At 43.8% G+C, this 23,644-nt stretch overlaps 1 protein-coding gene across 1 annotated transcript; it reads right to left on the minus strand.

The window, feature by feature from the left end:
* Nucleotides 1-3,658: 3,658 nt before the first annotated feature.
* Nucleotides 3,659-20,901, minus strand: SPP2 (secreted phosphoprotein 2). Its single transcript, XM_035006812.1, has 6 exons — nt 20,585-20,901; nt 14,147-14,344; nt 13,922-14,046; nt 9,585-9,707; nt 8,318-8,425; nt 3,659-4,019 (listed from the first exon to the last, which is right to left on the minus strand). The coding sequence occupies exons 2-6, from the start codon at nt 14,226-14,228 to the stop codon at nt 3,978-3,980; spliced, it is 480 nt and encodes a 159-aa protein (XP_034862703.1). The 5' UTR covers nt 14,229-14,344; nt 20,585-20,901; the 3' UTR covers nt 3,659-3,977.
* Nucleotides 20,902-23,644: the final 2,743 nt, after the last annotated feature.

A 23,644-nucleotide genomic window follows, 5' to 3' on the forward strand; every position in this document is an offset into this window, starting at 1 on the left:
GGACCAGAGCTGGTCTGTGTGACTAATAAAATACATAGTAGGGATAATACACAAATTCCAAAATTAGGTAACAAAAGACCGTGTCTTCTGTCTTGGGTGCTGTGTCTTGCTCATTCCCTCTCCCTCTCTCTCTCTTTCTCTCTCTCATCATTGTCTCTGGGGGAAGCCAACTGTCATGTTTTGAAGACATTCAGACAACCCTATGGAAAGGCCCACAGGGGGTAGAACTGAAGCCCTCAGTCCGAGAGCCCATGAAGAGCTGAGGCCTGCCAACAAACATGAATGATCTTGGAAGTGGATCTTTCAGACCCAGTCAAGCCTTCAAATGAGATCGCAGCCCCAGACAACATCTTATCTGCAACGTTTTTAGAGACTGAGTCAAAACCACTCGGTTAAGCTGCCTGTGGGTTCCTGACCTTCAGAAACTGTAATATAGCAAATGTTCGTTATTCTAAACTGCTAAGTTTGGGGATAATTCACACATAGCAATATACAACTAATGCACCCAAGTTGGTTGTTAATTTGATTAATCACATTTATTTTGGCTATTTCCAAAATCAAATCCAAGGAAAAATATTTTCCACCACTACAGTGATTCAAAAGAATGGGCCATAGATTCTGAAGGCAATGCCAAAAAAGAAATATTCAAAAATGTCCTCATCAATGGTCACACTGTTTGAATAACTGTATCTTCTCCCAAAGCGACAACTCAGAGGGTGTCTAAAATCTTTTTGTTTTAAATCAAGCCTCAGGGGGCACCTGGGTGGCTCAGTCAGTTAAGCATCCGACTCTTGGTTTCGGCTCAGGTCACAATCTCAGGGTGGTGAGATCCAGCCCCACATCAGACTCTGGGCTCAGCTCAGAGTCTGCTTGGGATTCTCTCTCCACCCCTCCTCCCTGCTCTTGATATCTCTCTCATTCTCTCTCATAAATAAATAAATAAAATCTTATAAAAAATAAGTTAAAAAAATAAAAAATAAATCAAGCCTCAGATTATAAGCCCCAGCACTTCAAATAAATTACAGTATGCCTAGTGAGGATCAAACATTGAGCTCAATGAAATATTAATATCTGTGTTATTCATTTTAATGAGGAACTCCAAAATAGGGTGAAATTCACAACTCTTCGGGAAGACGGCATTGCAAAAAACAAAAGCTGGAGTGTGTGACAGGTCTGTATCAAAGTCCTATCTCTGCCACTCACAACCTGGATCCAAGTCCCATGTTGGCCGTGTAGCCTTGGACACACTACAGATACTCACTAAGCCTCAGTTTGCTCATTTACAAAATGGGAAGGAACACAGTGCTGCCTCACAGGATGGTTGTGAAGAGAAAGCTGTGTCAAGCAATTAGCAGAGTTAAGTGTCTTGTGTATGATATAAACACCAAGAGTTATTGTTCATTTCTTCTATAGAAGCAGGTCATAGGACACCTGGTTCACAGATCTATGCTGAAAATTAAATGAGAGGGAAACTGATCTGTAAAAGGGAGGAACTATATTACCTCTAACTTCACTTGCTGGTCCCAAAGTACCGTTGAGGGTGGAGGGCAACGAGGGGTTCAAGAGAGTTTGAGCTTTTTCAGAAAATGCCCCAAAGTGAGGCAGGAGGAAAGGTCAACGCTGATATCCTGAACCAGATTTGCTATTTTGATTCCTGCTAACGTTTAAGTGAGTTGTGATGCCTCAAGTTTACCGTTTCAGTGATTTGCAAAGCAAGTTTATGCAGTACTGTTCTCTTCATTTTCATTTAAAATAGTTCGTATTTCAGGGGTTAATCTACTATGAAATCGTTTCAGTAGACTCTGGTTTGATCCGAAAGCGTCTGTTGGTGTCGTATGGAAGAAAGTAGGACTATTTACCAAGTGACCGCTCATACAATTCACTTCTGGATTTATCAGAACTGAAACCTGTAATATAGGAACAGTCATAAGGCAAGGCCCTTCTCTCCACTCCAGAATGTTCTGTGATCTTATTATTGATGCCCCCAATATACCTCTTAAGCAAGGAAAGAATGGAAGATCACCAAACAGTTTTGCTGCCATCAGCACCAATAGGGAAAAACCTCAGGAAAGTAAAAATGTCTCCTAACCCAATCCCACTTCAAATGAGAGGCCACACAACAAGGAAAGAAAGGAGGGCCCCCTCTCCCCCAAACCAGCCACTTAAAGCAATGGTTAGCTCTCATCACATGGCTGGAAGATAACAGAATTCAACCTCAATCACTAGATGAGCTTTCGTCTAGACAGTCCAGCCACACGTTATTGCACACCTGGGCCCTGTAAGTTGGGCTGTGCACCCAGGATGAAACAAGCATGTTCGAGTTAGGGGACCTTCTCAAGATGTAATCCAACATCCACCCTGTTTATTTGACACATGGGGCCATCAGATGGAATCATGTATGGAAAATCTCTGTATAAATATAAAGGGATACCTAAATGATAAGTTGTATCTTTGTTGCCTAATGGAAAGAAAGGAACAAAAACAAATAATCCAGTCAAGAAATGAGCAGAGGACATGAACTGACTCTTCTCCAAAGAAGACATACAAATGGCCAACAGACACATGAAAATATGCTCCACATCACTTGTCATCAGGGAAATACAAATCAAAACCACAATGAGATACCACCTCACACCAGTTAGAATGGCTAAAATTAATAAGACAGGGAAAAACAAATGTTGGCTTGGATGTGGAGAAAGGGGAATCCCCTTACATTGTTGGTGGGAATGCAAGCTGGTGCAGCCACTCTGGAAAACAGTATGGAGGTTCCTCAAAAAGTTGAAAATAGAGCTACCATATGACCCAGCAATTGCACTACTGGGTATTTACCTCAAAGATACAGATGTAGTGAAAAGAAGGGGCACATGCACCCCAATGTTCATAGCAGCAATGTCCACAATAGCCAAACTATGGAAGGAGCCGAGATGCCCTTCAACAAATGAATGGATAAAGAAGATGTGGTTCAAATATACAATGGAATATTACTCAGCCATCAGAAAGGATGAATACCCACAATTTGCATCAACTTGGATGGAACTGGAGGGGATTATGCTAAGCGAAATAAGTCAATCAGAGAAAGACAATTATCATATGGTTTCATTCATATGTGGAATATAAGAAATAGCGCAGAGGATCATACGGGAAGAGAGGGAAAACTGAATGGGAAGTCATCAGAGGGAGACAAGCCATGAGAGACTCTTGACTCTGGGAAACAAACTGAGGGTTGTGGAAGGGGAGGTGGGTGGGGGGATGGGGTAACTGGGTGATGGGCATTAAGGAGGGCACGTGATGTGATGAGCACTGAGTATTATACACAACTAATGAATGATTGAACACTACATCAAAAACTAATGATGTACTATATGTTGGCTAATTGAAATTTTTTTTAAAAAGGTCAAAAAAAAAGAAAGGAACAAAAATAAAAGAAAATGTTTATTTTCTGGAATTAGTATAATGTTCAAAAGTTATGTATCGATGTTTCCAGTTTTAAATGACTCACTAACAGAGCTTTAATATGAAGTTGTTTCAAGAAAAAAAATCATTAAAAAGAACAGATCTCAACTTACCAAGTGGATAGTTGTTTCTCCATCTAGAGGATCCCAATATGTCTCCCAAAAACATCTAAATCAATGTAGGCATCGGGATATATCAACACATGAAAGAAAGAAGGAGACACTGTAAAATATGCAAATATTATCTGGAGGACTCTGATGCATTACATAATTCATTGTTAATGAAATAAGGCAACATATTTTATTAAATAATTTTACATGGAGTCAAACATGTGTGTCTAAGAAAGCACATGGGAAGAGTAACTTACATGAAGTTTAAATTGCCTAAAAAGTTTTCCACTGGACTCAGAATGTGCTCCCAAATATTAGGGACCAGAAAGATGGAACCTTTTATGTGGACTTGCAAATAGACTGCATTTAGATCAGATGTGGAGGTTTCCTGTCTATGAAGTTCCCATAATGTGTTCAGTTTGGAAAAGGCTTGCACAAGTAGTCTTCAGGAAGCCACTGAAAGCCATAACAACATAAGTCCACACAAAAACTCGCACGTGAATGCTCACTGCATCATTATTTGTAATAGCCAAAAAGTTGAAGGAACCCAAATGTTGATCAACTGATGAATGGATAGATCAAACATAGTATATCCGTACAAACACTAAAGAGGAACAAAGTTCCAATACATCCTACAACAGGTATGAACATGATACTCAGTGAGATAAGCCAGTCACAAAAGGATACCTAATTCCATTTATATCGAAATGGCCAGAATAGGCAAATCTGTAGAGCCAGACAGTAGATGAGTGGTTGCTGGGGGCTGGAGGAATGAGGAACACACAATGGGGGCTCTTGGGGGTGAGGTGTCTTTTCGAGGAGATGAAAACGTTCTGGATTTAGATAGTGGTGACCATTGTACCACCTTATGAATATACTAAAAACCACTGAACTGGACACATTGTAAGGGTGAGTTATATACTATGTGGATTATGACCCAATAAAGGTGTAATTTATAAAAGGTGGCGGGGGGAAGGGGGATCACATGACCAAAGCCAGGCCAACGGGAATCATGTCAAGAGGCATCTCCAGTAGAGCAAGAGAGAAATGCTCCCTTTTCCTCCTAAGTTTAAAGGATCTGAATCTGGAGTACATTGTGACCCTGCTTCCTGCTACAAGGAGAAAGTTCATCTGCAGTAAGAGAGGGAGAGGAGAAGGGGATGGGGTGGGGCAGGGCAGAGGGGGAGGGGGAGGGGGAGGGAGGGGGACAGAGGGGGAGAAATAAATGTGGCACAGGTGGTGTTGAACGCTCCTAAATTAACTGGTCCTTGAGGCCAACTCTTTCCAGTCCTTTCTGGGAACGTGATCCAGGGACTTACCCCACTGGAGCTTAGGCGACTTGCAGTTGAATTTCTATCATTGGAAATGGAACGCGGTAAGTAAATCAAATGCCTGTCACCTCCCCTTCCCTGAGCTCAGAATTCCGTATTAGTTCTGCTTCCTCTTTCTCCCTTTGGACTGTTTCTAGGTCTCTTTGCTAAAGCCTTAGCCAGATCTCATCCCATCTACTCGAAACCAGGGTTTGTCAAAAGTCAAGTTCACTCGTCAACCTATAGGTGTTAGCATCACACTCTGGATGGGGATGAAACGACAAAGTGTTTGGCTGCGTGCTCCTGTCCTGTCCAGAGCCCTTTAGCCTCTATTTCACTTTCAAAAATAACACATATAGTGGAAACTACCCTCAACACAGATATGTATTTGGTTAAGGAGAGAAGGATATTAGCAAATTTAGAAACTTTTTTCCTCAAATTTCCTTACAGCTTTTATCCTTTTAAATATCATGTAAAGGGGAGCGCCTGGGTGGCTCAGTTGTTAAGCGTCTGCCTTTGGCTCAGGTCATGATCCCGGGGTCCTGGGATCGAGCCCCGCATCGGGCTCCCTGCTCGGCGGGAGGCCTGCTTCTCCCACTTCTACTCCCCCTTCTTGTGTTCCCTCTCTCGCTGTCTCTCTGTCAAATAAATAAATAAAATCTTTAAATAAATAAATAAATAAATAAAAATAAAAATCATGTAGGGAGAAATCCAAACTTCGTATATGCAGCAATTTCTCGCATTATATCCTTAGGAGATACTTCCCATTTGATCAAAGTCCTTATTCTTCATATTTTGGATTTTTAGTCTTATTCTCCATGGCTTACACCTTTCTTCACATTAAGTTCCTTTCCCTGGAAATTTTTCTAGAACCTACATATGTTTTTCAAATGATCTTCATTTTCACTACTCCAGGATTTTTTTTTTTATTTCTTCCATTTCCTACTTCCAACAATGATTTACTTGTTTGATGACTAAATTCATCCTAGTCTATTCTCTTTTATGTTTGTAATATCACTGCTTATTTCACTGAAAATGGTTAACAGCTGTTTTCTTTTCTTTTTTTTTTTTCTGTTTCGTATAAGAAATTTATTTCAGAGTTTCCAGGAATTACTTGAAATCTCCATCTGCTTTCTTCTTCTTCCTTTGAATTACAGCATTCTTTAATTTAAGGAATTCTTTTTTTTTAATTTGCTTGTAATTCTTTACAATTTCCTAATCTTTGAGGAACATCCACCTGAGAGTTTATTTTAAAATATTGTTTGTTTCAAGGGCCAATTTAACTTAATGTCAGACTCTTCTTACAAAACTCGGATTGGAAGAAAAGTGCATAGTCCTCACTAAGCAATGAGAAAGTTGCAACAGATTTGTGGGCTATGCGATCAGAATCAACTTCCCAAATCAGAGATGGAAGAGGGGTTAAATGGGGGGAGGGCAGTTACTGAATTCAGTTCAATGTGTTAAAGGTTATAGAATGAACTAGAATCCACTTCTCAACACTCACTACTAACTCCTGGCACTGGCTAGTGTTCCCTCACCTGTCCTTCCAGCCTCCTAGAGCCCTCTCCTGCTCTTATCCAATAGGCCTATTGCCATTAGAATGAAGCCAGAGATCCTAGACATGACCCCTGAGGTCCATCCTGACTTCCTCTCCAGATCAACCTTTATGCCTCTGTCCCATATTTTGCTCATTGCGGTCATAATGATTTCTGTCCGTTCCAACCCAACCAGCTTCTCATGCATCAGTGAATTCTTTCATGATCCCCTTGTGTTTAGAGTCACTCTTCCTCCCTCCCCTGCATACCTGTCCTCTTTGTCCTGATGGAAGTTCTTGATGTGAACATCAGGTCCCCCAGGGAAACTCTCCTGCACCCAGATGAGATTCTGTCCTCTTGACATGTGCCCCACATGCTGGCCTGGTAGTCAGGATCACTCCTGCTGAATGGACCCCCCACTAGTCTACAAATTCCTCGGGAGCTAGGATTGCTTGTCTCACCCCTCACTGTCTCCCTGGCTGTTCCCATATAAGCCACAAAATCAATATGAACAAAATGTTTGTGAAACACTGTGCTTGGTACTTGTCATTTCTGGATTAGCCAGGCCATGAGCGTGTGAAACACACCTGACTTCCTAGATGCTTCAGTGGAGTCTAGAAAAGGAGGCCCTTCGTACTTGCCCTAACACCCAGGAACTAGATCCTGAAACCATGGCTCCATGGAAAGCCCAGAAACCACCTGTGGATTGATCCTCAAAGGTGCCAGTGTGCACGAGATCAATCAAACACTTCTGTGGAGAAGGTCCTAGCACCTGGACTTAGTCGTCCTGCACCTGTCAAACTGTCCCCTGTCATGGGAGCTCCTAGCCATTAGCTTCCTCATGTCCTAACCCTACAATGGACTTCCACGCGAAATATTTAAGGTGTGAGTATATTCATAATATAAGAACATTAATTTTTATATAGAATTATTGAAGGTGAATTTCCTTTACTCTTTTAACGTAATTTTTGCCTACAGAATGAAATCTTGAAAAACTGAATAAAAATCTGAGTAGAGAAAGATTGTCATTGGACAGATCCAGCTGTAGCATGGTAGAAATATTTTAAAATACCAGTCAAAAATGTTATCTCATCTTGAATAAATAATGTAACAATTATGTTTTTATGCCTAGTTGGAGTCAAGAGGTTTCCTCCTCATATATTCTTGACCCTCTCTTCCTACGTTCAACAAGCATTTACTGAACATTTACCCTGTATCAAACATTGTCCTAGACCCACAAAAACTAACACTCTTTGCCCTCAGGAGACATACATTCTAGTAAGAAAAGCAGTTAATAAGTAGACAGACAAATAAACATGTATTATATGTTCAAGTCGGAAATTTACATATTGTTAATTTTACAGAATGATTGCAAATCAATTTCAACACATTTGGGGTGGGGGAAGCCAGGTCCTGCCATTCATCAAGCATTTCTTGTGGACCAGATGCTGGACCAGGTCTTTCTTGTCCACCCACTTACTCAATTCTCTCTACATTATCAGGTGGCTTTTACTTTTGGCATCTCACAGATGAAGAAGCAGCAGATCATGGAGTCAAGCGCCCTGACCTAGACTGCGGAGCTGCTGGATGGTTTTGAACACTAGTCCGACAAAAATGCCCCTCCCCCTTCCCTCCACTAAACCACAGGGCCAGGGAGCTGCATACTTAGATCTAAATCTTTAAAGATTTGCCAACTATTGCTTTAAGCTCTCTGTTTCCAAATCTCTGGGAAATAAAGACAGAGTGGGAGAGAGAGAGAAGAGGTTGGAGAAGTAGGGGAGACTCCAGCCGAGTCAGCAGAGCTGTACTCGCCCCTGCCTGGGTGATGTTCCCGTGACTCTATCACACCAGTCTGGTTGTCACAGACCCACACAGACTGTTCTGGAGGACACCAAGCCCCTGGTCCTACCTCTTCGCTGCTGTTAGACTCAGAGCTGGAGGACCAGCGGCAGCGAACCCACACGTCCTGCACCTGCTCGGCAGACAACCGCACCGTGCTTCTGCAAATAGCTGAGGGCTGGAAAAGAACACATTGAGTTCAATCCTCAGCAGCTCATAGAAAGGGTTAGGACCTATGTGAGAGGTCAGGCAATGCTGTCTGAGAGGTCTGGCAGGCAAGGCCTGCCAGAACGATGCAAACAGAAAGGAAAAATTCACAGGGGCATTTCATGTTTCCAAAATGAAAATTTCTCAAGACTGAAGCAGAAACAAATGAAATATTTAAAGATCTGTTAGGCATTTGGTGTATCACGACTCCCCCAGGAGAGCAACCATTTCCTCCAGGAGCACGGAGTGGGCTGCCCCGAAGTTTCCCAATGGAACAAGAGGAAGTGGGAAGAACCCAAAGGACTTTGTTCTCTACTTTGACCTCAGATTCTGTTAGGAACAGATGCTGTGACACTTGGGTTTGAGTCCTTCATAAAACAGTCACAGAGAAAAGTCTCATGAAAACAACAAAACAAAGGATTCCCTTTTCAGAATTTACACTCTTGTGAAGGGACCCTGACATAAAGTGACTCATCAAGTAACAAACTCATAAAGTAACAAAACCCGAGAACTCATACATCTGAACACAAACACCCTGGAGAGCAAGTGTTGGATGGTGGCACAAACCGGATCCCCCAGACCCTTGCCCATGGATGGTAACCAAGTGTTGGGCCCTGCTCTGGTCACCGGGGATACAAAACTGAACACACCATGGTCCTGACCCCATGGAGCCCAAGCCAGTGAGGAGGGGGGGGGCAGATATCATACAACAGTCAACTACAAAATAATGCAACTCACGCCAAGAGCACAGTTGGCATTTTAGATTCATTTAAAACAGAATTTGAAATATCTCTGGAATTTGCCTTTGGGATTGGCCTCTTTGTATTCACTTTGCCTGGAACCATCATTCTACCCATTTCAAGAAGCAGGAAACTGAGGCAACAGGGCTTAAATAATTTGCCAGGATCAGTCAAGATCACAAATTCTAGAGCCCAAGTCCTCAACCACGGAGCCACACTGCCCCTTCCCCAGGGGAACACAGTATGGACACAGCTCGTGCCTCCCAGTGTGGCCAGATGCCAGGCAGGGGCCAAGGTCTCCATATGACTTGGAACAGCTCCAGGTCACGGAAGAAGCGAGGCGCTTCGTCCTGCTACTTTCTGGGATATGGCGTTTCCTGCCATACTTACCATGTAGTAGACCCTTTGGAAGTCACAGGTAGCGGGGTCTTTTCCAGAATCTCTCCTGCATGTTGTCTCCCGAATGCCAAACTCTAAGTCCATGTTCAAGCTGTCCTGATCCAGAACGTTGACCTTCACAAAGAAAAAGCATCAGTGTGCCTTGGTGACGTGCTGAAGTTTACAACGCTACAAATGTTTCTCCCTGCACAATGAGACAAAGTTACAGACTCCTTTATGGTGAAAGCTGTTAAGTGGTTTTAGCAATCCCCAGTTCCACCCCCTCAGTCTGAGACCAGAAGTGCTTTTCTAAAGGTGCATAATACCTCATTTAAAAAAATGGAACCAGAACTTAGGTGTCTGAACTGCAAGGTCAATGTTACTTCTGATGACTTAATTTACAGTTGATCTTCATGAGTCAGAGATTCCATTTTTGCAAATGTGCCTACTCACTAAAATGTATTCATAATCCCCAAAATCAATATTCAGGGTCCCTTTGCAGTCATCCACAGACAAGTGCAGAGTGGCAAAGAACTTGAGTTGCCCTGTGCACATGTTCCTAACTGAGATCAGACAAGGCAGCGCTCTGCCTTCTCGCTTCTGCTGTCATACTGTAAACAAGTGTCACTTTCATGGTTTATTTTAGACCATGTTTTTCTCATTTTTGTGAGGTTTTTTTCTTGGTGATTTTATTGTTTCAAATGGCCCCCAAGTGTAGTCCTAGAGTGCTGTCCGTGCTCCTAAGCACCAGAAGATCTGGATGTGCCACATGAGAGAACACATGTGTTAGACCAGGAGCAATCGTTCAGTATATACTAATTTAGACCAGGAGCAATGGTTCCAAATGTACCAATTTAGTGTGCATGGTGATTTTATAGAATACAACTACCACAAATAATGAGAATCAACTGTATTTTTTTTAAAGATTTTTTAAATTTATTTATTAGAGAGAGAGAGAGAGAGCACGCAAGAGGGGGTAGGGTTAGAGAGAGAAGCAGACTCCCCGCCGAGCAGGGAGCCCGATGTGGGACTCGATCCCGGGACTCCAGGATCATGACCTGAGCCGAAGGCAGTCGCTTAACCAACTGAGCCACCCAGGCGCCCTCAACTGTATTTTTAAGGGTCATTTTCCTAAAAGAATGTCCCCATAATTTCTTAATAATCCCTGAAATAAGAAATGAAGTGATAAGTACATCTCTGCTGTACAGTGCTACCCCATCCTGCTTCCTGTTTGATCAGTTGTGGTCCACAAATGAGTTCACACAGTTGTCTACTCCCTTCCACCAAGGGTGGGATACTGGGGGAAACTTCCAAACTTCGTGATGAATCTGGATGCTCTGATGACACGGAAGTCCCGTGACTTAATGAGCGCCCACAGTGTGTCCAGCCCCAAAGGCAGAGCAGGGAAGACTCCGTGCAGCTTAGGTTCCAGCTTAGATTACATACAGCCACACAGTAAACACCTTAAAGAGAAGTAAGCAAGGTCGTTCTAGAAGGTTATGGTGTTATGAAGGAACAAACAACATGGTAATGGGGGTGGAGAAGAGGAAGTAGCTGCTGTAGAGAAAGTGCCAGAGAAATCCTCCCGAGGAAGAAATATTTGCTGCTGAGGCTTACAGAATGGGAAAGAGCCCATCATGTGTGGAAAAAGCAGGGCCAATGTCCTGGGGCAGAATAAGTCCTGCTGTTGTGGCTGGAGCAAATGAACGAGAGGAGAACCATACACTATGATGTGTGACAGTCAGGGTGTGTCACGTAATTTATGGTCCTGTCACCCATGGGACGGTGTTTAGATTTCATTCTCATTGCAACGGGAAGTTCTCAGAAGAATTTAAGAGCTAAGATATAAATCACCACGGCTGCTGCAAAGAGCCCACATGGCGGCAGGAACAAGATGGCAGCAGGGAGGCCAGATAGGAGCTGCCATGGCCCGGTACCTGACCACACCCCCCAAAGTCCCAAACTCTCGTCCCTTTCAGTCCTTGAGCCCACCTTGTGACAAAGCTGAGTCAGCACACATTCAACCAACTTCCCAGTGAGGAGAGGGTGGGGAGAACCCTCCATGAGCACAGAGACCGCTCACATGTTGGGAAGGATGGGCACAGGTAGAACACTGCATTTGGAAATAAGTGACAAACTCCAAGCCTGGGATGGGGGACCTTCATGTCCCCTTCTAACACCGGGGGAAGAGTGCTCATAGAAGTAAAGTTTTCTGGAAACACGTAAGACTAAAACTTCAGCCTCAACAATATTTATTACCGCATTTATTCATAATTTTAAAATATTGGATAATAAATCTGAGCTTCATAAAAAAATAAAGCCCTCTGCCAGAGTGCATTGTTGGGGCCCTCCACCTAGATAGTGCTCCAGCAATTTCCCTCAAAGCAATCCAATGAAAACAAACTGACAAGACAAAGGCTTAGTTAAAATGATGAAAATGTGGGATTTTTTTGAGTACAGATAATTGTATTGAACTATGAGATGAATTTGCAACTTTTCTTTGCTTCTTTAAGCACTCTGTTCAGAATAAGGAGAAAAGCCTAATGGTTTTGCTTTTTCATCCAAACTCACTTTCAATCCGCTAATTTCCACTCTGTGTTGTTTGAAAAAGGTGGGACAACCTAAATGCTTGACAGTAAGGAATCAACTGGGTAAAATCCCAAATCCAGCATTGTTGCTGAAGTAAACTGTGGGACTTTATAATTGATGTTACACTGTGCTCCTGTTTTTCTTTTTAAAAACATGTTTTATACCAATACATGGAAAGGATCCAAAAAGGCCTTATCCCACACGCTCACAGTGGATGTCTCAGAGGAATGGATAATAGATAATATTTTTGCTTTTTTCTTTCTTGTTATATTTTCTGACATTTTATAATGAGCATATTTTGGTATTTTATTCCAAAAAGAAACAAAAATGGCCGAGCAATAAAAACCCATAACAAATTCCTTCGGGTGATTATAATGGTTAATTTTATGTGTCAATTTGCCTGGGCCACGATGCTCAGATATTTGGTCAAACACTCTGGATATTTCTGTGAAGGTGTTTTTTGGATGGGACTAACATTTTATTTTTTTAAAAAGATTTTATTTATTTATTCACAAGAGATGGGGGGAGGCAGAGGGAGAAGCAGACTCCCCACTGAGCAGGGAGCCAGACGCAGGACTCCACCCCAAGACCCTGGGATCATGACCTGAGCTGAAAGCAGACACTTAACCACTGAGCCACCCAGGTGCCCTGGGACTAACATTTTAAACTGGTGGATTTGAGTAAAGCAGCTCATCCTCCTTAATGTGGGTGGGCCTCATGCAATCAGTTGAAGGCCTGGATAGAACAGACTGTCTTTTTCCTGAGTGGGAAGGGATTCTGCCTGCAGACTTCCTTCAGACGTGAACTGCAAGAATCAGTTCTTTTCTGGGCCTCCAACCTGTCAGCCCACCCTACAGATTTTGGATTTACCAAACCTCCACATAGTATAAGCCAATTCTTTACGATAAATCTCTTACTCATTCTCCTCCCTCTCCTCCCATATCTCTCTCTCTCTCTCTCTCTCTCTCTCTCTCTCTCTCACACACACACACACGCACATATATACACACAGTCTATTGGTTCTGCTCTGAAGAAGCCTGGCTACACAGAACTCTCATTCATAGGACCTGTGAGTTTACAGAACCTCTCCCACCTCCCATCTTAGCACCCACTAGCCTGGGGCAATTTCTGTTCTTACCGCGCCTGGACAGTGAGTAAGCCTCGAAGTCACCTGCAGACGGAGGAGGGGAAGGTGACTCGCTCTCCAGGCTCCTCATTTCCTTTGAAGCAAATTTCTGCATTTCTTTCTTTGCCAATCACAGACCAAGTCATTGGAAGCTCAAGAAAATTCACATTTCCCCAAGCTAACAGGAAACAGACCATTACCAAATTGACAAAGGAAGGTGGGATTTCTTGGGCTTAAAAGCCAGAATTTATTGCCTCTAGGTATGAGGAGCAAGACTGCTGAAATCGAAAAAGCCTCATTTCTAATAAACGAGCTCTTACTAAAACATCTCAAGAGGAACCATGGGGGCTGTGGATACAGAAGCAGGGTGCATGCAGGGCAACATCTGGAAATGGGAAGCCAGGCCAGAGGGTAGATACTCCAGAAGAATCCTGCATCAAAAGTGGCTTGGAGGGCCTTAGGACAGTAACTGTTATTAAATTCCTTCTCTGTCCAAAAACAGTACGAAAGAGAGGACTAGCTATTATCTTTTTAAACTGGAAAAGTGTTTAAAGTGTACCCAACAGACAGAAAAAATAAATAACAGAAAGCAGTACATATAAAGAGGAATCAAGAAGATATAATATGCACTTACTCTTTTTACAGAGCTTCTGAACGCCCGAAACAGATACGGGCTCAGGGACTGGGAATTCACTTTTGCCACGGACGCACGGAGGGCTTCCCTCAAGGAGGACGAGTCATAGTCATACACCGGGAAACCTGGACCCATAAGCACACGGCGACACAGTGAGACAAAGCACAGGGCCAGCACGGCGCCACAGCATTTGGGGCAGGGGGCCCGTGTCTTTGAGTTGCTTACCTGCACAAGAAGGGTAGTTCATTCCAAGCACAAACACGATCAATATCTTCATCATCATCTTCTCCGTTCTGGGAAGAATCATTTTAATTCAGAGGCAGCGAGATGGTTCCTATGCGTTTGGGGGTGACAAGTCCAGCTGAAAGCAGCTCTTTATCAACTGGGACCTGGCTTGCTCTCTCTGACTGGAGCCGTCTACAGCTTAAACAGAAACAATTGATCCTGGGGTCAATATTCACTGCTGGCTCTTCCTATGGAAAAGTTCCAGTTTGAGGCTACTTTTGAAGTTTTGACCTCAAGATGGGACTTTAGCCCACGGCGAAAGACATCAAGAGGCTCGGGACTCTGTGTGCTCAGTTTGTTTTTCTCTATTTTAATTTCATCCACATGTACTGTCTATTTCTCTTTATTTTAACGACATTTTTAGAAGGGAGGGGAGATGTAATCTTATTTTCAGCAAAACCGTGAATTTTAAACTGTTGTGTGTTTAGTTCTCTCTCGTGTTTCTGAAGATCTTGTGGTTAACTGTGTGTGAAAATTGCGTGGTTATTTCAAGATGTTTTTGGAAATCATGATCATAAAGGAGAGGACTTCATATATAGGGCCCAAATAGGTCAAGCACTGTGTACGTAGCCGTCAACCAGCCTTCTCTGCTAATGGAAATTTTTGCCCTTCACCTGAATGATAAGGCGTTTGTGCGCTGATGATTCTCACGTGCTATGAAAGCCCACCACACCTGGGGAACATTAAAAAGGAGAGATGATTTATAGTAAATAGTGTGTTATGAGCAGGTCGCTGTGTTCTCATCCTTCAAGTTCATGCAGGAGAAGCTGTACTGGTGCTGTGGCTCAGAAAGACCTCGCCTGGAATCTTGGCTCCACACTCCTCAAGTGTCTGCCCTTGGGCATGGTGCTTAATGCCTCAACTTCCACATCTGTAAAATGGGCATAAATAGTAAGATATAAAGTGTGTTATTAATCGGAGTTCTCCAGAGAAACAGAACCAGCAGGGTGTTTCGAGGGACAGACAGACAAACAGAGGGAGACAGAGACAGAGAGAGAGAGATTTGTGTTAAGGAATTGGCTCACACAATGGTGGAGGATTGGCAAGTCTAGAATCTGCAAGGTGGGCCAGCAGGTGGGAGACCCAAGGAGGGTTGCAATTCAAAGCAAAGGCAGTCTGCTGCCACAATTCCTTCCTGCTCCAGGGAGGTCAGTTTCTGTCTATTGATGCCTTCAACTGATTGGATGAGGCCCACCCACATTTTATAGAGACTATCTGCTTTATTAAAATGTTAATCTCATTTGAAAATATTTTTGGAGAAACATCCAGAAAGAAATGTTCGACCTAGTATCTGGGCACCACGGCCAAGGTGATTCATAAAATTAACCATCACATAAGGATTAAATCACTAACACTTGGAAGAACCCTTGACCAATTAATTGCTCAATAAATGGTAAATGCTAGTAAGAATGGAATTCAATATATACTTTCTCACATCTGTTATGTATAAGGCAACAGGTCCAGAGAATAGCTTAAATGAACGAATGATCTAGATCACCCTGCTTACACAAGGCAAATATGAGTGCCAGCAAGGGAAGTATCCATTGCTGTAAGAGTTCTTGGCAGTTCACTCACTCCTCCTGACCTCACTCCCAGGTGGGTGTGTGTCTGAACTGGGCCTTGACAGAAGCAGAAGCACCCAGAGGGGAGGAGGGGACCAAGGCCAGGAAGACAGAACAGAAAGGAGACCTCTGGGAAGGGGACTGTGGCCGTTTACTAGGGACACAGTGTGGGGCAGGATGTTGGTTAGAGGTAGACCAGCCATTGTTACCAACAGGAAGGACGAAGAGGAGACACTGGGTAGAATTACCACCACCGCTGTGCCCTAGCAGAAGTGTGGTATGCAAGTATGAAATTAACGCTACCACGTGAGCCAAGGCGATTAATCAAAATATTGCCTCCGTTTTGCCTGCCCTCTGCACAAAGGGTCAAACTCATGCTTCTGATGATTTCATAGACTGGCTGGATCATGAATACTTACTGCTCTGATCCCAAAGATATTCTTTCTATGGGTCTTATTCATCAGCACGTTGCCACAGAGGTCATTAAAAATCCCTGGATAATCACAGGGTCCGAATGTCCATTTGCTCCATGCAACATCTCTGGGTCCAGTAGCTTCTGGCCTCATCTGGGGCCACCCGCCTTCCCTCTCCAGGCTCCAGTCATACAGGTGTCCTTGCAGTTCCTTGAGGACACAAAACAACTTCCATCCCACAGCCTTTCCCCGATTCCTTCTACCAGACAGTGATGGCATTTCTCTTGCTTTCCCCAAGTCAGCCCCTTCCCATCATTCGGGCATCAGCTTAATGAGCACCTCTTCAGAGAGCACTCTTGAGCACCCCTCCACATCATCTCCGCTTGCCCCCTTCCTGCCACTTATCACAATGCCTGGTGGTCTTGCTTGCTTGCTTCTTATTGTCCTTCACTTCTAGGAAACTACAGTCTCCGTGAGGCAGGAGGCATGCCCAGTCTTGTTTGTGCTACACCGCATCCCAGATAGGAACACACGTGGTCTCTCTGAACCTTAATCCGGGGCTTCCCGTTTGGAGCCTGCACTAATTTCTGTGGTGCCAAAGGTACACAAAGCAGTATGCTAAGAGATTTGTAATTCTCTTACTCTTAGCCTGGTTTGAACTCAATTCCATTAGAATCTTCCAGAGATAACTAAAGGCACCATCTGGCTCCGAACTCCAAGGTCTCATCAAATGAGCAATACTAATAAAAGTAATTGCAAAAGAATAGAGGAGATCAAGGAGACAACAATAAAATAATGTTGCCAGCACAGGGCTATTGGTTTTGTTTGTAGCTTGCTGGCGTGAGATAGATCATTTCCATGCTGGATTCACTTGGCTGTAATAAACAATGCACAGGGCATACAGAGCAGGGGCTGGTTGGTGCTCAAAAGTGATGATCTAAAACTGCATCATGTCTGGTAAACCTGGAATAGTATATATAAGCCATCTGTTGAAATTCAGGCCATAATGATGTATTTCCTTTTTTTTTTTTTTTTGCCTATCTGCAGAAAGGTGTACAGGATCAATTCTAGCAGTTTTCTGCTATTTGAACAAAAACTATTTAGGTGAACTATTAAAAGTTATGTGGCAGTAAGTGAAGAAGTTTGCATAGCTTTTTTTTTTTTTTTACATAGCCCCTGGACATTTGTATCTATCACAGGAAGCTTAACCAGCAATTGGAAAATGTTTGAGTAAAGACGGGTGGACATCCATATCACAGAGTAATAAGATTCATTGCTATCATCTTTATCATTTCTCTTGAGATTGTTTCTTTCATTTTGGTCATCTCTCTAGTGATATTAAACTTAAGAAAAGTTTAGAGCAAATGTAAACCAAGTCTTCTTCTGATCCATAAATCACAGATTTCGCCTCTGTGTTATAATCTCGTCTAAGAACACAGTTTCTCAACTCCTGAACTCCACTGTCAAGATGTACCTTGATTACCTATGGTCACAACATTTCCATGTCCTGGAAATGTCAATCTTATTGTTGATTTCATATTTTAGGGAATGATGTGTTTATTTGTAAGCATAAGATGATAGATCAGAAGTTCTCAAAGTGTGGTCCCCAGGCCAACAGCTTCAGCGCCACCTGGGAACTTACGAAAAAGGCAAATTCTCAAACCCCACCCCAGACCTATTACATCAGAAATGCTAGGGAGAAGACCCAACCGTCTGTGTTTTACACGTATTCTAGGTGATTCTGACGCATGCTCCAACGTGAGAACCACAATGTAGAGCAATCTTCTCGACCAGAGCTGAGTTTGCTCCTCAAGGGCATGTGGCAATGTCCGGAGATATTTTTGGTTGTCAATAACTAGGGCAGAGGACCTACTGGGCATCTAGAAGCCAGAGATGTTGATGAACATCCTACGCTGCACAGGAAAGACCCCCATAAAAAACAATTATCCAGTCCAAAATGTCAATCATGCCAACGTTGAGAAACCCTGCTGAAAGAAAGAACCTTCAAACAGCAGCCTTGAGTTTTAATTATGGCTTCCTATAAATTTTCGTTTATTTTGGTTTTGGTGTGATATGTCCTATGAAAGATTTTATTTTCGTTTTAAGCCCTACTCAACTTGTTTTTGGTTTCTACTAGTGTCATCTTTAGAAAGCCTTCAAACTTAAAGTCATAATTGTTTACCTATATGTTATAACTTCCTGTTTTACATTTTAATTATTTAATCCATTTGGAATGAATTTTGATAAAAGTTGTGAAGTAATGATTTGACAGTTTTTTTTTTTATAAATCCCCTCATATCTAGGGTGTACAGTCACTTCTATTTCTTAACCAAACCACGATAGATAAGAGGATGCCCTTCACCAAAACAAAGGACTTAGCTAAGCACAAGGAAATTTCAGTTTGAATCAGCTTCAACTTCATGTGACCAGAAATTCAAAACCAGAGTAAATGACATTTAAGTTTATTTTTCACATTAAAAAAAAAAAAGTGTGATGGGGCGTCTGGGTGGCTCAGTCGTTAAGCATCTGCCTTCGGCTCAGGTCATGATCCTAGGGTCCTGGGATCGAGCCCCGCATCGGGCTCCCTGCTCGGCAGGAAGCCTGCTTCTCCCTCTCCCCCTGCTTGTGTTCCCTCTCTCGCTGTGTCTCTCTCTGTCAAATAAATAAATAAAATCTTAAAAAAAAAAAAAAGTGTGATGATAGGCAACCGAGGGCTTGTTTGGAGGTTCCACAATTATCAGGGACCTGGACTCCTTTAGGATAACCTATCATTATGTTCCAAAATAGCAGCCAGAGCTCCAGCCATCACATTCTATTCCATGCAGCTTGAAGAAGGAAAGAGAAAGATAAGTCTCTTCTCTTTAAGGACACTTTCCAAAGGTCACACACAGCATTGCTGCCTACATCTCATTGGCCAAAAATAAGTTACTGGGGGATTTATGCTCCAGAGAGGTGAAGAGAATCTCCAGGAAGACAATTGTGCAGGAGGCTAGAAGGCAACCCTTGAGTAGATAAAGGGTAATATTAATAGAGTCTCTGATAAAAATACTGAGAAGAGATTCAGACCCTTCGTGTAGACTTCAGAGTTGCATTTCTGATTGGTACAGAGAAAATTAAGCAAACTTTTTTAAATGACGCATTGCTATTTCCAGGAAAGATAAACATTTGGTCAGGAAAGAATTCAGTTAGGAAAACTTTGGTTACAGCATGGTAACCAACATCATCCCCCAAACCACAGTAGCTTAAAACAATCAGATCTTATCTTTTGCTCGCTGCCAGTTGAAAAAAGGACTCTCTTGATCACAGTCACAAAAGGACCCGGACCATGGAGCAATCATCTTCTGGAACGTGGCCAGATGCAAAGAGAGCCCTGGAGAATTTCACATCAACAATTAAATGGTCTGGAGTTTGTTGCCAGATCAGTCACATGACCCCACCTCAATTCAGAAGTCCACCCTGAAGGTAGACTTCCAAATATTTGACACAGAGCAACAGTGAATGACAAAAGGACATGCCGCGTTGCTGTGAAAAATACAGATATAACCATGATCACATGAGCACTGAGCACTGATGGTTGGGAGGAAGGCAGCAGCTTGGGAAGTGTTTATTGCATGGAGGTGGGGGTGGGGAAGGGGCATTAAAAAAAAGTGGGAAGTCACAGGAATCAAAAATCAACAAAGAGCAGTATAAGCCTATTATTTAGAAATAAGAACTTAAAAAAGCAGAACAAACAGGCAAAAGACTTTTAAGGGTTTGTCCCCGTTCTTCGTTAGGCACAGATTGTTATTTTTCACTATAAGCCTCGCGGCGCTTTTCGGCTTTTTTAAAATATGTCAAATGTTATTTTGGAAGGGAAAGAAATTAAATTTCAAATTTCAAGAGTGGGAGGAAATGCCTCAAATATTTGATAGCAATCATCTCTTTATCTGTTGAATGCACAACACCACATGTCATTCTCTCGTGAAAAAAAGCGAGGAGCACAATGAGATGCCTCATTGCTGTCTTTGCCCCTCGACTCCGAGTGCTCAGATCTGGAACAAATCCTGTGTCTGTTTCCATTTCCACAAGCAGCAAATAAGCACCATTTAAGAGCAAAGCAAACTACAGAACTCAATAACCCCCAAAGGAAGGATAATTTGCAGACTTTTATACTTCCAGTCACCGTGTCTAATCCTATGCTAACTCCTTGGAAGCACAATAGCGTTTCTAAGAGACAGGAATCCAGAGAATTCTAAAACAACACTCTTTCCTTTTAAAAATGTAAATCAGTGGACATGTTTGCGGGCTCCAGCACTGAATGCACCCCGAGGATTTATCGAAAATCTTCCTTGGTGCTTCCAAAGTCTTGGGATTGCTTTGTCCCTTTCTGCAATTAAAAAGAGATAGCGAATATTTTTTCCTACCTGGTACGATACGGCTATTTGCAGACCAGTCGTTTTCCAAGCATATGCTTGTTTGAAGAACATGGGGAGCGGGAGCTATTTAGGGGCCAGCATGGCTCTGTCCTCCTGCAGGCTTCCGGAAGGGCAGCCAGCCCCTGGGGACTGAGGCTGCTCAGCTCTTTTCATTGACTCTCATAGATGTAAATAATGGGAGTCTGGCATCTTCCCGCCAGACGCCCTGCACTGCCCTGTCTTCCTTCGGACAACTGTGATGAAGGTGATGGGGGAGAAGAGGCAAAGTAGGGGAATAAAGAATCTGTAAAGCCACCTCAAGACGGTATCCTGCTTCTCAAGCCTAACCTCTTGTTGCCTAATCCTATTATGCCCGTTGGAAACTGAGAATTACCTCTAGTTCCCTGCAGGATTCTCGTCGCTGCTCCCTCCTCTCAGCCCAGGCAGATGGAGATCCTGGGCCAACTAGGGAGAAGGTCATGTTCTCAAAGAGGCAAAAACAAAGTCATGAATAATTTCCAAAGTGTTCCCCTAGTTTTGATGCAGTTGCTTGGCTGATTGCCATGTGCCAGGGCCCTGCCGAGCCCTCACATCCCACCACCACCCCCTGAGGGATACTGATACCATCCCCTTTGGGCAGACAAGAAGGCAGGGCCCAGATTATAGGGCTAATGGTAGAGTTCACTGTGTTGTCTTGCTGCCTTCTGCCCGGTGCACTTTTCATGGCCCTAGGGGTGACACCACTGGAGACGCGGGGCCATCTGTTGGTAGAGGCACAGTCTGGTAAATAAAGGCTCAACAGGAATTGTTGGGACTTTCTCCTTCCTTTGACCAAAACCTCCCTCCTGGCCTTCTTCCTGGCCAAGCACTTGTCCTACCAGACTCGGCTCAGACCCCAGCTGCCTGCACGGCTCACTGTGAATCTCTCTTTCTGCTCTGCCCACCCACATGGGCCCTGCGGTAGGTCCCCAGGACTTCCTCTGTTATCATGCCTTTGACATCCTGTTAGGATCTTGAATTCTCTCATCTGTCTCATTAGCGTGTGAGTCCTTTGAAGGAAGCAATGGCGTCATTTATTTCAAATAATTTAAGAAGCAATTGTTCAATGAATGAGTGCACGAATGAATGAATGCACACATGAATGAATGAATGAATGCACGCACTCACGAGTTCAGATGAGGAAGCCAGAGTTTCGTGACCTGCCCCATCTCGCATAACTAGTTATGCTGGAACAGATCTAAAAGTTATGTCTCCTAACTTCTGAGCCAGCGCTTTTCCCACCATCCTTATCCAAACCTGGAACGTGTTTCCCCTCTTTAGGAGTCCCCACTACGATTCGGCTAACACTGTGCGAGAAACTAGTTTAACCACTTGAAAGGGAATAGAGCAGAGATTAAAGAACTCAGAGGGGAAAAAAAGAGAACATACAAAAACGAGAGAAAAAAAGAGAGATGGCCACCAAAGCCATCGCCCCCGTCAGCATCAGACAGCAGTGATCCCGCGATGCCATTTGTCTCATGAAAACACGAACAGGACCTGGGATTCACAAAGTTCTCATGCTTTGTTTCTCCACCTCTTGACACCAAAGTCCAAGAAACATGCAGAATGAATCAAATAGAATTAGTGTAATCAACGTCAATACTTGCGAAAGGTCTGCAATTTCACCCAGCCGGGGATGGGCATGGAAGCTGGGAGAAGACCCACCACTCCCGGGTCAGAGATAAAGGGCAGCTTGTCAGTGACGGCAGCAGTCAGGGGACCCGTGTGGTTCGTGTTGGTGACCTGAGCCCCGGGTCCGCCTGGGTGACAGCAGAAGAGCCAGATTCTACCCACACAGTCAACTGTGCTGCAGAAGAAGATCCCTGATCCCTGCTCCTAGAGAACCCAGATCTTTCCTAGCAGGCAGTAGGGTGCAGACACTTTCCTCCAGAGGAAAACGTTACCACCCCCTCCAAAAGTTAGCCACCTGTCCTTGGTTTTGGAGAGAGACCTTGTCTCCATCTTCCAAGGCTGTTCAACATACGAAAACCCTTGAATAAATAGTCAGCAACAAAGGCAGATGTGCAGAAACATGGGAAACCAGCCATGATCGCCTCCCAGCAAGCACCTGACCCGGGCATTTGCTAACCTACTGAACACTGGCCAACACTCAAACCCCAGGCACTGCACTGCTCTCCGGATATACATCGGGAAGCAAACCTGACATGGTTCCTGACTTCGGGGAGATAAGTATTCATCCAAGATCCCATGAATACCTGCAAAATGACAAAAGTGACAAGGAAAGTCAGAGAAGGCTCAGGGGCACCACAGAGGCATTCCATGGGGTGCTATGAAAGGGTGTCACCCAAGAGTCTGAGCTTGGGATGAGGGCTGAAGGCTGAGCTAGAACTGATGGGGCAAGGAAGAGAGAGTCCCAGGCAGAAGGGGTAGAACGCACACACATCTGGGCATCAGGGAGCAGGTCAGCTCTGAGTAGGGGAATCACACAGCTTCCCCACCAGAGTCCTGTTGTCCCAGACTCACTGTTCGTAGCATTGCTGCCCCTCTCCGGGGTGCCCTGTGAGGAACCGAGGGGGCAGAGCTCGGGAGGGAGAGCGAGTGTCAGACGATGCTAGAAAGATAAAGAGGACCGAAGCCTCACAGTCTCTGTTAATAACCAAGCCCATTATCCCCAGAGCATCAAGAAGCTGTTTAAGGGTTTTAAACAAGAGTGTCAGATGGTCAGGTTTTCGCACTGAAGAGGGCACTTTGGCCCAGGTGTGGAGTCTAGAGGAAGGGACTAGTGAACAGGGAGGGTCAGCGTTGATTGCTGTGGCTGGGACAAGGGTAGTAACAGTGGAGAAGGGGAGAATGGTTAGATATCAGAGACATTTAGGGGCACAACTGCCCGGGTACGAAGTGAGAGGAGACAGGGCACCAAGGAGGACCCCAGGATTTCCATCTGCTCGGCTGGTGGAAGCACTGGACAGAGAGGCAGCGAGGCCATTGGATAAACAGGCATGGAGCCCAGGTGGGAGACCCGGGCTGGAAGTTCTAAATCCGGGAGTCGACCCCATGTAGACAGTAACT

The sequence above is a fragment of the Mirounga leonina genome, unplaced genomic scaffold (genome assembly GCF_011800145.1).
Source record: "Mirounga leonina isolate KUSES-001 unplaced genomic scaffold, KU_Mleo_1.0 Mir_151, whole genome shotgun sequence".
In the NCBI taxonomy this organism is placed as follows: Eukaryota; Metazoa; Chordata; class Mammalia; order Carnivora; family Phocidae; genus Mirounga; species Mirounga leonina.